Here is a 17,565-nt window from a genome sequence, read left to right on the forward strand (position 1 = left end):
GAAATAAGATGCCCATGAAAACTTTAGGAAATTGTGGATTTTAAAGTGGCTGAGGATCAAGTGGCAGATCTGGTGAGGGAGGTTTTAGAAGCAAAATGTACTGATGTGATGTGAAACTGTTTGCACATTATATTATTGTCCATTTTAACCCCATCTTCAATATATTCTCTCTAATATCCTTTAAATTTTCGTTGCTGATCCATATGATTTTCACTCACTTAGCCTCCCTGAATTCTAGAAGTTCTAACAGATTATTTTTTATTTGTGTGATTAAAAAGAAAAAAAATAATTGATTCATACCTGAATAGATATATAATTACAGTATTTTATTATTATTATTATTGGTGTCCAAGAGGATAAATTCCTCCTGAAATCATGTAAATCAGCTACATTGGGACATAACTGAAATGTACCATTTTATGCAGGATCTGTGTGTCTTTTGTCAATATTTATTTTTGTGAAAATACCTGTGCAATTAAAAGAAAGGGTGTATTGTACATATCCCTCTACAGTATGTATATGTTTTGTAGAGGTCAGGACATAACTTCAACATTTGTAGAATTTTTTGAGGTTCTACTAACAGCTAGTTCATTAATGATTTTTTTTTCTCTAAACTGAATAATTTCAGAGATTGATATCTCCAAACAGAACCTCAGCAAGATACATGTTAGACATCCAGGTATTTGTTTTGAAAAGAATCAGACTTATGAATTTGCTTTGGAATGCTTTTTCCAACAGAATTGTGATCAGCTTATTCTGCATCATGCCAAATAGTTAATAAGCCATTTGATAAACCATTCACCTTGACAATGCCAAAATCTCAAATACAATTTTTAGGTTTTTCAGTCTTTATCTCATAAATGGCTTTTAATACTGTAGTTTGTACAAGTGATTAAAATTTACATATACTTTTCACCATTGTGAAAATTTAAAAGAAATATAAAGCTAAACCAAAAAAAAAATTCCCCTGGAATTTTCAGTGAATAATCAAATTGTATCACTATACTAATTAACATTTCATCAGACACTCAAAGTTTTTATATACTGTACAGGTATTAACTTATGCTTATGTCACAACTTGACCACTTTCTTTCATGGTAACATTGAATACTCTGATATATTCAATTATCCCCAAATGATATTTACAGAAACCAAAGGCATATAGTACATTATACAATAACTAAAAAGTTGTGATCATGTACTTGATATTTGTTACTCTTTAAATTGGCATCAAAACTTATTGGTTGATATGTAGGCTAATTGTATTTTTTAAATGTATGCATGTCTTTCTTATGATGTAAAGCTACAGATTCAATTAGGAACTATTAAAATGTTTGTTTTTTAATACTTGTGAATACATTAAGCGAAGTACCTCAGTTTACGAGTTTAATTCATTCTGAGAGCAACCTTGCACCCTAAAATGCTGTAAAACTAAAACAATTTTTCCCATAAATAAAAGAAATTCATACAATATGTTCCATGCATTCATTAATACACATATATGGTACACTCAGTTTTAAATGTTTGTAATTGAATTTAGTGAAAAATTTTTACCCCTAACATGAGAAATGAGTACAGTACCACGATTAAGAAACAGAAATACAGTAATGATAAATTAACTCTGACTTTTACCTTTGAGGAAGTTGTGGCTGGAGGAGGAGGAGGAGGAGGAGGAGGAGGAGGAGGAGGAAGATTACACTTTTAGGACACTTTCACACAGAGCCTATTGAGAGATTTTGATTTTGATTGATTTTGCATTTTCTTAAATTGGTATGAAAATGCGATGGCATGGTTGGTAAACAGATATGCTGATCGTCCTGGGAACTTATTCAGAAATTATTAGTACTTGATGATAACTTGAATAAATCACCATCCAAAGTACTCCTTGTCACAGATGAAATATTTTTCAAAAAAAAAAAATAATAATAATAATTAAAACTGGTATAACATGGAATTGTATCTCTGCTTATACAGTATAAGCCTTCAAGGAATTGATAAAGATAAAGCAGCCAGATCTGCAGCTGTTTTGACTAGATTTTCATCTTTCTCGGCATCTTTTTCCACTCCTTTGGGACTGGTGTTTTTGACAGCTTTCCTCCTGGCTCGGTCAAACATACCGACCTACGGCAATTGTTTGTCTCTTAGATCTTCTTTAACCACATCCATTCACCTTTGCTTCATTCTTTCTTTCACTCTCCCACCAGATTACTCCATCTGCATCACTTTCCTTCCTACATATGTCTTTCCCCCTTTTCATCACATGGTGATACCACTGCAGTCTTCTTTCTTGGGCAATCTTTGGTAGTTCTATGACTTTAGTAGTTTGTCTTATTCTATCATTTTTTTATTCTGTCCATTTCGGTTATCCCACACATTCACCCGAGTATTTTCATGTTACTGAATCTAATTTTCCTTTTGCATTCTCTTCACAATCCATTATTCTACTCCATATATCAAAGTTGGTCTCACTACTCTCTTATACATACTTTCTTTAATCTTTACATTGATTATGTGGTCTCACAAGACACCCGACATCTCTATCCAGCTTTTCCATTCAACCTCCACACTGTGTTATTTCTACATGTAGCTAAATTTCCATCATCAGCAACTGTTGGACCAAGGTTCTAAATGTTTTTACTTAGTTCAACCTTGTCCCTTCCATATTAATCTCAGTCTTGATTGTCTTTAAAACTTAGGTATTCTGTCTTCTTTCTATACATCTTAAATCCTCTGTCTTCCAGTACCTTCCTCCATTTCTCTACTTTTGAATCTACTACCACTCTGTTAGTGCTGCACAGCACGATATCATCAGCAAACATGCACGAAAGGAATTGATTTCTTATTCCATAACTAGATCAAAGGTGAAAAATCTTATAAACTAGTATGCAATATCACAGAAATCTTTTACAAAGAATGAATAGTAGGTTTGGCAGCATGGTGAGACAATTTAATTTATTTAAGAACATCTACCCACAATAATATACAGTATTGTCAGTCATTGATACAATGTGAGAGAAAGAGAAAATTTGGTAAACACTTAATGTCCACCCCATTCATGAGCTAATTCATATTGGTCAAGATCTAGTACAGTATAATGTTAAAGCTAAAACATAATTTGTATGAATAGTAAAATTTCATTCTCTTAAAGAAATTTGGTTAGAATATCTTTTCAATATATTCAATTTTGAAGTTTTACAAAACTGTAATTTAAAAAAAAATACTTATATATCTTAAGAACAAACTGTTGGCAAGCCTTATGGAAATTAAAATTTTAAACTCTACTCTCATTAAACTATTTAAAATGATTTAAGGGTCTAAATCTGATTACTATCACAATATTATTAATTTGGTTTCATTTGTCCCACTTTATAGTGTACTTTTGACCTTATTCATAAATTTGGTAGTGAAAAGTGATGGTGTGAAAAATTGATGACTTGATTTGGAGGATTGGATTAGATTTGGGCTATATAGCCTAGCATTTGGACAATCCTGAATATTCTTCCCACACTGGAGATGACTTTCCTAATTACTGTACTCCATAGTGTCCTGTGTAACAGTGGAGTTTTGCCGTGTTAAAATAAAAAGATTTTACAGTTGCCTGTACAGACTAGCCCTGAAAGTGGGTAGAATCTTTATTTCAGTACTTCCTACAGAACATGCAAGTCATTTCCTGTAAGGATAAGGCCTCTGCACTGTTGTTGTTTATGAATATAATAGAATAATGAGAATGAAAGAGCTTTCATGACAAGTTGAAATATTTTATAGTTGAGACTTCAACATTCATCGTATTTCTATAGTAGGTAAAATTCTTGGTAAATCTCCGACTTAAGGTTCACTGCTGAGAATGTAAAAAACAGGGAATTTAGGTAGATTTCCTCCTGCTTTCATACAACTTTTCACATGGAAAGATATTGTTTGTTGGACTAAGAAGCACAAATTAAGAATATCTGCCTTACCTACATCTTTAAGAATTTGATTAGATTCCTTCTTATTAACCATGGAAGTTTTTCTTTCAGTTAATGGTGGACTGGAAAAATAAGAACTATTGTCAGTGTTGTAGTTTAAGCTCACCTTCCCATATTTTGTACATGATCCTGTGGAAATTGGTCCTTATAACCTTCCCATCTTTATAGAATCATGGGAAAATAATGCACTCCCAAGTATTACAAATTTGTCTGGTCATTTATGTAGAGCTAATTACTGTACTGTAATACAAAAGTTTTTATCAACATCTCAAAAGAATAGCTGTATGGAAAACATATATATTTATAGAATAGAAACTCTGTAAAATTATTCGGATTGAGTTATCTAGTTAGGAAAGGTTCTGAACATTACTTTGATATCTGAAAATGTATGTATTTCTGCTTGCAAGGTTATTCTTATTGTAAATACAATAAGATACAGTAGATTATAGTAAAAATATGTTATTATATACCTTACATACTAGAATACTTGTTTTTTATGAGGTATAGTGCTATGAATTGCTTGCCATAGTTTTCACAATGATATATATGAGTAAAAGTAGAGATGTTAGCTATATATTATGAAGAATTACAAATACTCTTATAAAATAATTAATATTTTAGTATGATACTTGATTCATTACACCCACTATGTTTTCCCTGAGATTGTGATATTAATTATTTTTATGGTTTTATACTTATTAATATTTTTGCATGCAGCTAAATGACATCAACAAAGAGGGATGCTTCGATAAGCTGAAGGGAGATGTGGAAGAAAATGTAACCATCCTTGGCGGCATTGCCATCGGTATAGGATTTGTCCAGGTATGATACTACTTTCAAGTACAGTATAGCTAGACAAGTTATAAAGGAAAAATAACTAATTATTGTACTTACAAATTAAGTACATTATTATATTTTTAGAATATTTAGTAAGTTATAATTTTGTACCTGTTCTGTATGCTAATTTAAAAAGGAAAGAATAGTAGAATTATAGATACTATGGTTGGATAATAGTAAATTGCTGTGTTCCCACTAATAAAACAGAACATATGGAAAGCTGCCCTTCGTAGTAACTTAAGATGCCAAACTGGAAAATTCTAATTATCAAAGGAGACCTGTATACTAAGATGGAAAATGATGAGAGAATTTAAAGAATGTATTGGCAGCATAAAATCAGCAGAGTAATGATACTGTATTGGATTATGGTTTCCAATTATTTTTATCTTGTCATTGGATTATGTGTTGATTTCAAAAGTATCTATTAATAAACTTGGATGGTCAAACAATCTACAAATTTGTAAATTGAAGTTTATTATTAAGTGATAGGATACAAAAAATTTTTTTTTGCTTTGGCAAGGGCTTTACAAGTTGATGATTTGACAAGTACAGTATAGGTATAATACTGTATAAGTGAAAAATGAAAAAAGAAATGAAATGCAGTCTAAGCCATCTGAGTTCTTTGAATAATAATAGTTCCCAACAGAAGCAGACTATAGAGTAGCACAGTTTTTACCATGTTCAAATATCTATACTGGTCAAAAAATAGAATTAGTTTTACACAGTAAAGTGGTATAAGAAATAAGATTTCTGGATATCTTTGTTTACCTTATTTGTGATACTTATGAATTAGCAAATATTTTTTATAATAATAATAGTTCCTAACTGATTCAGGATGCACTATAGAGTGGTGCACAATTTTTAGCCAAGTTTAAATGCCAATAGTCATTTATAAAGAACCAAAGTGGTATAAGAACTAGAATACAGGTATATTGATATTTTATACAGTATTTACCTGTATTTGAAAAATTAAGGACTTCGTCTTTTAGCGTGCCTTTTTTCACATTCGTATGGGGTATCACTGTTGCCTTCTTTTGAAGGACTTTGCTTTGGCTTTTAGGGTGGATCGTAGTCCCAACCAGCTGCCCTGCCTGTCATCGCGTAGACCCTGGTAGTTTATGTTTGTGTTGTACCAGGACACTTTTTATTATTACATTGTTGAAGTTGACCACGGATAAAACAGGAAATTCTGGCTGTAAAGAAAGAGCCCCGTCTAGTGATGAGTGAACATGATGGAGGGAGGGCAATTAAAAACAAAAATTAGTTGTTGTAGCTCATATCACCAACTTAGCAGAACAGAACACTATACGGTGACACAATTTCTAGTTCAATAGGTTTGTAGCACCCTATTTGAAATGTCCCTGACTTACAAACCAAGAGTTGGGAGTTTGAGTCTTGCTCAAAGCCAGTAATTTTAAGTAGTGTCTGTAACCTTACTGCCCTTGTGAGCTAGGAATTGTGGATTTTGAGGTGTCTATAAATATATTTACAGTCTTGCAGCCTTTGGCCAGCCCATCCTGGTCCTAGCTGGGATGGAGAGGTTGTTTGGACACTGATCATATGTATACCAGGTCAGTCTGCAGGACATTGTCCTGTCTTGTCCCTTACCGCTGCCACTCATTGTTGCTGGTATACCTGCATTTTTTTTAACAGTGTAATTAAAAATCTAGAATCTGGAATTCAAAATTTTTTCACTAAATGGTCTATGAATAATTCATCTGTCTGTATAGTATAACTAAGAGTCTACAATTATGAATATTTCTCAACTAAGGTCTATGGGTTATTATTATTATTATTATTACTTACTAAGCTACAACCCTAGTTGGAAAAGCACGACGCTATAAGCCCAGGGGCTCCAACAGGGAAAATAGCTCAGTGCGGAAAGGAAAAAAGGAAAATAAAATATTCTAAGAAGAGTAACAACAATAAATATCTCCCATATAAACTATAAAAACCCCAACAAAAGAAGAGGAAGAGAAACAAGACAGGAGAGTGTGCCCGAGTGTACCCTCAAGCAAGAGAACTCTAACCCAAGACAGTGAAAGGCCATGGTACAGAGGCTATGGCACTACCCAAGACTAGAGAACAGTGGTTTGATTTTGGAGTGTCCTTCTCCTAGAAGAGCTGCTTACCATAGCTAAAGAGTCTCTTCTACCCTTACCAAGAGGAAAGTGGCACTGAACAATTACAGTGCTGTGAGTGGTTGTTGATTGAGTTTAAATGAATCAAGCACCAGTATGGTTGTACATTGTGTTTAGTCTTATCATTTAAAATGTTTGAATTCATATAGTACAGTATGACCAAATAGTCCTATCCATGAATCATGCCTTTGGAACTTTGAAATGATGGAGTCTCACTGTTTCAAGATCTAATTCGCCCACTGATTGACAGAGTTGCGAGTGAAAAACTCAACAGCACTCACTCTAGAAAGCAAAAAGGTTTTCGTTACTGTACTTTGTTCTTATCAGGGTCCACCAAATCCTCATTGGTGGTCAGATAACCAACTATAACGAGACCAGTAGTCGATACCCGAAATGGCTTGCAAAGTTGCCTTCACAACACCCCCGCTCAATGTTCGAGTCTTCTGCAGCCAAGACCGTCACCAGTTATGCTTCCAGTTTGTCAATGGGTATACTGTGTGCCAAAGTTGAGACCATTGGATTCAGTGACATCTGTGATGGTTATAATACTTCTTTTGCTGGACAAGTGGCGCGTAAAGTAAACACGAGTTTCTGGCCCCCTTACCATCCTAGACCTGGGCATCTCGGCCCTGTTTTTACCGCTTCGTGGGACCTGGCAAAAGAAGTCCAGGATTGTATACGTCCCTTCAGAAGGGGAGTAGAGTGGAGAATGGATTGCCAAATCCATTGATTTTCCTTATATAAGCTAACACGTGCATAAAGAAATGGTTGAATCTTCGATCGGTGGCAGACATCTTAGGACTAACTCGCAGAGGCATAACATCGTCAGAGTTGTTGGATTCATCATCTTTCGAATCATCCAATTCCTGACTCGCACTCATAGGAGGCTGTGTTGGGATCAGTTTAGTCAACTAATACCCCAACAGGGAAATAAAACCTAGAGGGAAAGTTCTATTACGAGGAAGGTACTGCGTCGCCAGTGCCCTTCTGCTGTTCTGGGTCATCGAGAACTTTTGAAGCACAGTTTTTCAGAAGGATTTTCACATCCTTCAATTCCTGGTCCTTAGTCGCAAAGGAGGCTAGCAGACTGGTTCTCTTTCTGGGATGCCCCTACTGGCTGCAGGGGTGGAGTCGTTATTGCGGTATAAACTAATTCTACCCGCAACAGCCTATAGTTTTCCATGAATGAAACCTCCCTTGGAGACCTCGAACCCCTGTTGGTTCTTGAGTGAAGTGTCTTGGGGGCGGGGGGGGGGGGGGGTCTCCTGCCTCCATCTCTCGGTCACTTTGCCTGGGATAATACCCAGCTTCTCCCACAGGAGATCAGGTTTGTCATGGGCAGCCTTGGAGACAAGTAACCTTGAGAAGGAGACTTCAAGGCCGGAAGAGGAGTATGTTTGGAAGCAGCAGTACTGCGCCTGGGATCTTAACACCGAAAGAGGGATAGGCACGGGTTGGTGAAAGGCTCCTGATGATCGGGCTGGACCATGGTCAATGGCAGCTTGCTTTACAGCCTTCATGAGTTCTTCAAACCATGATGCATCCTTCGTGAATGAAAGGACGGCTGCAAGTGCTCTTGGTGAGCAGGGTTTAGCGTGAAGGTAAGCAACAATTGCTTCTATCAGAAAGCAAACCGAGGTACGCGTGCATGCCACTGTTTTAGCGCGTGCATCTGGAGAAGTGAACAGAACTTCGACAGGACAAAGACACACATATATACATATCTCTACTCCTAAAATAGGAACTGCTCGTTTGTGAGCGTAGCATTGTGAACATGAGCACTGGAAAGACCACTTTCTGGTTGTTCGCCAGTTGCCTTGTGCGAGCCAAAAGCAGGGCGAACATGCTTGGATGGTGACGAACAAGGTAAGGTTGGCTTGTCTGCAAATGTGTGTTGCCATTACTCTCGAACAACAGAAAAATCAGGTACTTCCTCCAAGAGGGTAGACATCCAAGGCAAGGGTTTAGTGCTCGGGAGACTTGCAGAACCTTGTGGTGCCTTGATATGATAATAGGGTGAAAAAGGGACTCTGGCTACAGGGAGTCAGTGGGCACGATCCCCAGAGCGTTCCCAAGAGCTAGAATTTAGTTGTGAAAAATCGCACAGTCGCTTGCAAGGTACTTGAGGGGGAGACCACTTTAGTGAGGAATCCCTCTCACGCTGGTGAGAAGGCCATTCAACCTCATAGGGTGGAGGAACACCAGATTTTTCCTGCTAAGTAAGCTCAACATGCCCACTCACCATGGGGCGGAACACATGCCTCTGGGGAGAACCCACCTGCAACTCCTCAGGTGGGGGGAGAGCTGTGAAGGAAGAGTCGACATGGGACACGAGACCAGTTGGAAGGGACTACCCTTAAGCGGCCTTGTGGGTAAGGCCGTGACCTACTCCTGTGGAGGCTGCTTTGAGCTCCTGTAGCACCCCAAGCTTCAGTACCTCCAAAAACCCTTCCTTCATAGCGGAACTGGGGCAGCCCAAAAGCCCTAAATGACGCAAGGCGGCAAGAGAGCTAGACTCCCCACAGGTGGTGGGTGCCACTAGGAGAAGCAACAGGGTTATCCGGGGTTAAATGCTCCTCACTCTTGCTCGACCTTCCTCCAGAGAAAGCTGGACAAGCAGAGTCAGTGGGAAGAGTATGAGGCACGAGAGAAAGAAGTCCAGATTTCTTCAGCCTTGAGGAAGAACCTGAGGGAGAAGTATCCCTTTGAGATTTCTTCTTCCACCGCCTTCCGTACAGCACTCACTGGGAGGATGACCACTCCTGACACACATTGCAAGAAAAAGCCTGCATCCAGGAGTGTCATCTGTACAAAGGGCAATGTCATTGAAGATCTGTCTTCACAACAGACATGAATGCATTGGCGTCCCGCTTTGCCAGGGCAAACCTGCATAGTCTTAGACCTCAAAGACCAAACACACCTGCAAAAGAGAGAAAAATTCAGTTCTACAGCCAGGTAAAATTAAGGATTTACGGGAGAGTGAGATGGCATGTTTTCACTCTACTGAGCCAAAAATAAAAGTAACGTATCACTGGGCGAGTGTTTGAGCGGGGTTGTTGACACCTCACTATAATGTTTTGGGGTAGATTTCAGCTACAGTACTTCGAAAACATATATCCATTATAAAGAGCAAAAGGTTTGTATACGTGTAGGAACAAAATTATATTTTACTGGTTTTAAATAAACTATTTTCTCCCCTAAATCTTATACATACTGTACAGTATATTTATTAAATAGACCAAGCAGTAATTTTAAAATTACAGTAACATACGGATAACATTTACGGCAACCATTCAAGTCAGGTGATTTGATTGTCTATTAAAATATAAATACCACTGCAGGGCATATGGCAGTTTGTTTGTGTATGTTTCTCTAGTGCAATAGCATAATAAAACAATAAAATAACCTAATTTCATATTTATTGATTATACCAAGCAGTAATTTGAAAATATATTTACCATAGTCCATTGTAGTCAGTAATGTCAATTCGATGATCCTCAGTAGGAAATAAGGAAAAAACAGCATCTAAATTAATACAGTAATAAAAACAGGATTTTAATGATAAAATATATTTTTCTGTATTTGCTTGTTCATACTGCTTCTTTTCCAGAAGCACAATTTAATTGGCATTTATCTGTAAAATTTTTCCATTTTCTTTCACTTCAATGAATACATACTCTTACCAAGGGAATGAAACACACTACCGGTAAGGATGAAAAGCCCAGGTTGTCGCCTTTGTTAACCTAGTTTTCAGTTTTGAAGACGTTATCCCTCTTGATATTATTACTCATTGGGGAGGAGGGTGGGTACGTACAGAAAATTCCTAACTTAAGAACACAATAGGTTCCAGGAAGCTGTTGTAAGTCGAAATATTTGTAAGTTGTTAATTGTTAAATTTTGACTTTTTAAGGTACTACTAACCTAACCTGTATGCTTATGACTTTCAAAGGTAAAACTGAACAAATAGTCCGGTTTATAAGAAATAAATATCAGGTATTGCAATTGTCGTTTTGCTTATGATGTTAAATATGAGTTTTTTTTAGTATTTTAATATCCTATTATACAGAAGAAACATACACAAACGAGCGACCATATGCACTGTGTGGTGTTTACCTTTTATCAATAATGTAATCAGTTGACTTAACGGGAAGGTTAATACAAATATCATACTTACGCTACTGTTTTTCGTTTTTAAGTTACTGCTTGGTATATGAAATAAATTTACACTACAGAAAGTTACTTTATAGGTTTATTATCTTATTACACAATAAGAATGTATACAAAGAAGCCCTGTGTACTGTGGTAGCGTTTATATTTTACTCAAAAATTGAATCGGTTGACTTGAAGGGTAGTGTACATACCGGTAAATATCACTCGCTTACATTACTGTATTGTACTATAAAATGCAGTAAGATTCAAGTGTGTATGCTCAAGCTTATTTGCTGTGTTTCCACTATGAATTTTCAATGATTGGAAGATACTAGTGTTCTCCTAACTTTACTTGTTTCAGAATAGGAATGTCTTCACCCATTTGGTCACAATCTTGGGGGACTGTGTTGCACTAACAAAGATCAGCTAGATCTTAAGCCCAAGCAGCATATCAAGTGTATTGGCATATTTATCAACATGGTAGTTTTTAGCAGAATCTAGACACTGAATATCTCCTGTTCAATTGCAGAAATGAAGGCATCAAATTTTTAGAGACTATACAATTATTTGACTATCCATCAGGAATGGTTAGGTTTAGAAAATTTTTGAACTACCTACCAAGAATGTTTAGGTATTTTATTATTTCTGATAGACAAGAATGATCATGAATGGGAGGTTAATCAGTTGTTGTTTGCGGATGATACTGTACTGGTTGCAGACTCAGAAGCATCTTTGTCCGATTAGTGATAGAATTTGAAGAGTATGTGAGAGAAGGAAGTTGAGAGTTATTGTGGGTAAGAGCAAGGTTATAAGATGTACAAGAAGGGAAGGTGGTGCGAGGTTGAATGTGAGGTTGAATGGAGAGTTACTTGAGGAGGTGAATCAGTTTAAGTACTTGGGGTCTGTTGTTTCACCAAATGGTGGAGTGGAAGCAGATGTATGTCACAGAGTGAGTGAAGGATGCAAAGTGTTTTGGGGCAGTGAAGGGAGTGGTAAAGAATAGGGGATTGGGCATGAATGTAAAGAGAGTTCTGTATGAGAAAGTGATTGTACCAACTGTGATGTACGGATCAGAGTTGTGGGGAATGAAAGTGATGGAGAGACAGAAATTGAATGTGTTCGAGATGAAGTGTCTGAGGAGTATGGCTGGTGTGTCTCGAGTAGATAGGGTTAGGAACGAAGTAGTGAGGGTGAGAATGGGTGTAAGAAATGAGTTAGCAGCTAAAGTGGATATGAATGTGTTGAGGTGGTTTGGTCATGTTCAGAGAATGGAAAATGGCTGTCTGCTAAAGAAGGTGATGAATGCAGGAGTTGATGGGAGAAGTACAAGAAGAAGGCCAAGGTTTGGGTGGATGGATGGAGTGAAGAAAGCTCTGAGTGATAGGAGGATTGATGTGAGAGAGGCAAGAGAGCGTGCTAGAAATAAGAATGAATGGCGAGTGATTGTGACGCAGTTCCGGTAGGCCCTGCTGCTTTCTCCAGTTGCCTTGGATGACTGTGGAGGTAGAAGCAGTAGGGGATTCAGCGTTATGAAGCTTCATCTGTGGTGGATAATGGGGGAGGGTGGGCTGTGGCACTCTAGCCGTACCAGCAGAACTTAGTCGAGTCCCTCGTCAGGCTGGGAGGAACGTAGAGAGGAAAGGTCCCCTATTTTTTTATTTGTATAATGTCGGCTACCCTCCAAAATTGGGGAAGTGTCTTGGTATATGTATGTTGTATTTAAATGTAGAATAGAAATTATGGGAATGTTTATACTTTAGAGCATAAATTGTTGTATTTAGATAATTTTGTCAAGAATTTTTAGGTAATGACAAATTGACTATCCATAAAAAATATTTAGGTATTTGATACTTTTTATATTTGAAAGTTCAAAAGTATGGGAATGTAATATTTGAAAGTTCAAAAGTATGGGAATGTTTATGCAGTAAATAGTGTAAGTTGTAAGGTATCTAGATATCTTTTGTAAAGAACATCTTTAATTTACTTTTTTTTTTCAGCTGATTGGCATTGCCTTCGCCTGCTGTCTGGCCAAGTCCCTTAAACGCCAGTATGAAACAGTGTAATGCAGTCGACAGTCTTTTGAAAAATCTCATCTTTATGCCTGCTTGAGCACCAGAATTTGCTCACAATTATTGTATAATTTTATATTATTTTTCTTTTTTACTTTTGGTGGTTAGGCAAAAAGTTTGAATTACATATTTTACATTGTATAATCTCCTACTATTGTATGTTTTGGAAATGAAAGATAAATAGATTTTTAGGTTGCAATGCTGAATTTTTGAGATCTGTGGTAATCCTGCTATTGTTGCAGTGATAAAACAAGAGTATTACAGTGAATATGCTGTACAATTATTCAAATTTTTATCTTGGTTTTGTACAGTGGTAAGTAGTTTCTATATTACAGTAGCACAAAACTCAGAGAGTGTTGATCAAAATTCTTAGGTCGGCAGTAATTATTCGAGCACGTTAATTTTCAAAGCACAACATATTATGAAGTGGGAGAATAATTTTTTTTCTAATGGAAGTACTTTTTGTGCTTCGAGATATGTGTAAATACCTATATCATATATCTACTGTAAAAATATTTGCTCTTCAAAGACAACGTCAATAATCAAGTTGGGTATTAAACTGATGAAAAGAAAAAAGGTTTTTCAAGGCAATATCTTAGATATTACTAGGAAGAGGTACAAACAGTTTAATTAAAAATAGTTTTTCCTCACTCTAGTCTTGTTACCTTTAGTAAATCTATATCCAGTCATAAAAGAATATAAATTTCATACAAAATCTATGTTGAGAGTTAGTACCAATATTTTGGAACATCACCTCTTGGTTGTGTTTGTGTAACTGGTTAGTTTAAGTGATGTGCATTATTTTTGATTTTGTAATCTAAATTTACTATCTTAGTTCTGATAATAATTTAGCCCTATCATATGCCTCATCAAAGGAAAATTAACAAAGATATTGCCTTGAATGTTGCCTAACAATATTTTATGAAAAGTTTCTTAAGATATGAAAATGCTCATAACCAAATGGTTACCAGCTTTGGTTTACTATTATTTTCTTGATATAATAAATGTTCAAATATGCACTGTAGAAAGACTCTTTATGTAAATACATAGATATTCAGTCTTTCTATTTGTAATTTAGCTCTTTATCAGAGCACTATTAAGATTTTGTGTATGATGCAATCATTTTTACATATAAGTTTGGTTGAGTTAATGTATCCTTACATTGCAGTCTTGATAGGCTACAATTATTTTCATAGTTTCCTTTTATAATGTAAGTTTTAAATCAGTTTAGAATTATATACTGTACCGTATATAAATTATGTATTATTGAAAGGTGGCAAAGAAGAGATTTCTTTTCATTCAAAGGAATATATTTAAATATTTTGTTATATAAGGATGAATCTCATCGAGTAATCTTTAAGAGCTTTATAGGTAACAGTGAAACACTTGTGGCAGATATAGCGAAGCAAACCCAACTATGACTTGCATTCCTTTTAAGTGTCATCAAAATTTTACAGTACAAAATTAAACTATGTTAATTACTCTATACTTCACCACCATGCTTCTCAGTACCTTATTGTTGATGGATACTATATTTTGTCCACTCTGAAAAGTGTTATTGTAAGAATAGTCTGATAATTGAAAAGAAGTCCAAGTCATTTTTGGTTTTAGCTTTTATGCCTCTATCCCTCCACTTCTGTTCTGTAGTAGCTGCTGTTATGCTTGACGTTGATGTTAGCATTGAGGATCTGTAAAGCTTAAAACCAGCATTTAATCATCAACAGCAGCCTCCTTAAAACTTAGTACATAAAAAAGTATGGGTTACACTTGATGACATTCAGGTGAATTTTAAATCTAAATAGAGACCCTATCCCTGGTTTAATTAAATTATCCAGTAAAGGGAATTTTTCCATCTTAATGTGTTAAAACGTATGAAAACTGATGTTAATAATTAAAAATTGACATAACATATTATATATAAATTGAAAAAGGGAGGAGAATATAAAAATTGAAATAATAATACTGTAGTTAAAAACAGTAGCTAACACTGGTTGTTATTAATAAGAATAACATAATCTTAAAAATGCTGGTCTCAGTTGAGTTTATAGAACACAGATGGTAATGTTTATTTAATGAGCAGTGCAGATGTGGCTTCCTTAATGCTCTCATAGTGGCAGACAAGTTCTATCTAATTTACAAATGTATAAAGCTTTCATATTGGCAGAGTAGCAGTATTTTCATATTTAATCATGGATGGCTGGAGTTGAAAGTTTCAAGTAAAGTACTATAAGATGCAAGATGTGCCAAATGTACACAAGACAGATTTTTTGTTCAACTCTTGCCTGCATGTTGATCATTTGTTGGCACATTAATTTGACCTCAATTTCTATGACCCATAAAAATTGTTCTTAACTCGGCACATTTCTGTCAATAACAGCCTTTCACGTAGTGACTTACAGTTGATGTTATGTCCAGGTTGTTAACATATTGTACCATTGATGGAAGTGTCGACAGATGTATAATTTGTAATGAGTTTTATAAGATCTACTGCTAACTAAGTTACAGATTTTTTTTCTTGGATGTCTAGATAAGCCAAACCTTGTTTATTGTACTGGCAAATATCAAATCACAAAGGATTTTGTACACTTTACTTTAATTGTAAAATAGTTTCAAGATGTACATGCCTGTATACTAAGAGTTGAACTTCATGTTTACCGCTTGAAAACACACATTATATAAAGTCTATGATGTTTGGTGTTTTTGTGTGATTGATATACAATTGAGAAGAAGGTGTCTGAATGGTTGTTAAGTTCCTGTTTCAAGAATATCATTCTGAGGGAAGTTGAAAATAGTCCAAGACAACTTTAAAGAGCATGCTGTTTAGAGTCCAATTTCCAACCAATGATAATAAGTGTCAGCTACTCTATTGGCTAATGAAGTAGAACAGTAAACTTTGTGTATAATGTAAGAACATATACACTATTTTAAAGCACTTTCTTGGACAAGCTCCTTTGGTATGATAATCTTTCAAAAGCGACCCCTTTCTCATACCTTTTTATACTGATTCATGTAATTTTTTTTCCCCTATCATCCTGTCCAGCATCCATCATCAATTCCTCCAGCTTTCATGATTCTTCTTTTCCCTCCAGGGTATCTTTTTTTTTAAACATGTATGTATTTATATATGATTAGATATATATATAAATATGTTTATTTAATATTGCCTGCAGTCTGCTCCACCATTGTGTTCAGATGGATGATTGCTTCACTTAGCCAGGGGTTCTGATACATTATCACTGCTACTGCTCATCAGCCTTTAGATAATGAATGTTTGACAGGAAGCACTTTTTGTCATAATTGCTAAACACAATCTAGGTACTTTAGTTTAATGAAATAGTAGAGTCATTACCCTACTGAGATTTTACTGATGGAGAAAAGAAAATATTGATCCTCAGTAGCTTAAAATTTTCTTGCCTCTAGCTTTAAAGATGGCAGAGTATATATTTTTGGTTAAATATTCAGAAGAATGAGGTAGAGAGTAGTGAATTGCTATTAATTTATTTTTTCATGATTATGAAAAATAAAACATTGGCAGTTTTGGACTAGAGTTAAGAGACTAAGAGGGACAGAAAAGCAAAAAAAAAATATTTTCCTTTTTATACCCTGTCTGGGAGAACTGAATTTCAAGCAAAAAATTTATGTTCAATTTAGTCTCTTTAAATGTGCTAATTGCAGTGATGTAGATATATAGTCTACCATTTAAGCAGTGCTTTGAGGTGATGTGAGAGCAATAATCTGTATCTGGATGAGAGAAATTAGAAATATTTTTAACCTTTGCACTCTTGCACCATGAATTCAATTTTGCACCCCTAAATAACCTATGTACAGTTAAACAGCAGCACCATAGGAAATCTTGAGAATTTTAGTAGCATTTACAACTGCCAACACAATTGTTGCCTATGTCTGATGGTGAGTTTCTCAAGGTCTCCTACCAACACATGGTATTACGCTGCTATAATGTTACAAATATTGGGATATTTATACTTTAAATTGTCATGAAAATCAAGTTTGTGGAAATAAAAAGTTGATTCAGGGTATGAAAACTTTTTATAACCAAATTTTATAGTCTATTTGAAACACAGCATAATCTTAAACTGAAACTAATAGTTTAAATAGTTTCTTGGAATTCATGTGCTATTCATTCTAAAATAAAGAGCTTTAGCCAAAAATATGACGCAAATTTGGAAGCAATTTATATTTTTCCTAACAATACAAACCTGAAGATCTTTACATAGGAAAATATTAGGTGCGAGCTGGTGTAAATTGCCATAAAGTTATAACAAGGCGTCTACACTCTCCCGGAAGTTACTGGGGTAGTGGGGGGGGGGAGCTCAACCCAACCGCACACTCGATAAAGAGGCCACTTTTGACTGCCTGCAGGACTTGCATGGGTGGGGGGGAGGT

The 17,565-nt window shown here is 35.6% G+C and overlaps 1 protein-coding gene across 1 annotated transcript in view; it reads left to right on the forward strand.

Moving 5' to 3' along the window:
* The window catches only part of LOC137655147 (CD63 antigen-like), a 578,249-nt gene extending 561,055 nt beyond the window's left edge, over nt 1-17,194 (forward strand). Inside the window, exons 5-6 of the mRNA XM_068389029.1 lie at nt 4,683-4,787; nt 13,090-17,194. Coding sequence (XP_068245130.1) covers nt 4,683-4,787; nt 13,090-13,155 — 171 coding nt within the window. The 3' untranslated portion in view covers nt 13,156-17,194. The remainder of the gene's footprint in view (nt 1-4,682; nt 4,788-13,089) is intronic.
* Nucleotides 17,195-17,565: the final 371 nt, after the last annotated feature.

This window comes from Palaemon carinicauda, chromosome 1, assembly GCF_036898095.1.
Source record: "Palaemon carinicauda isolate YSFRI2023 chromosome 1, ASM3689809v2, whole genome shotgun sequence".
NCBI classification, from domain to species: Eukaryota; Metazoa; Arthropoda; class Malacostraca; order Decapoda; family Palaemonidae; genus Palaemon; species Palaemon carinicauda.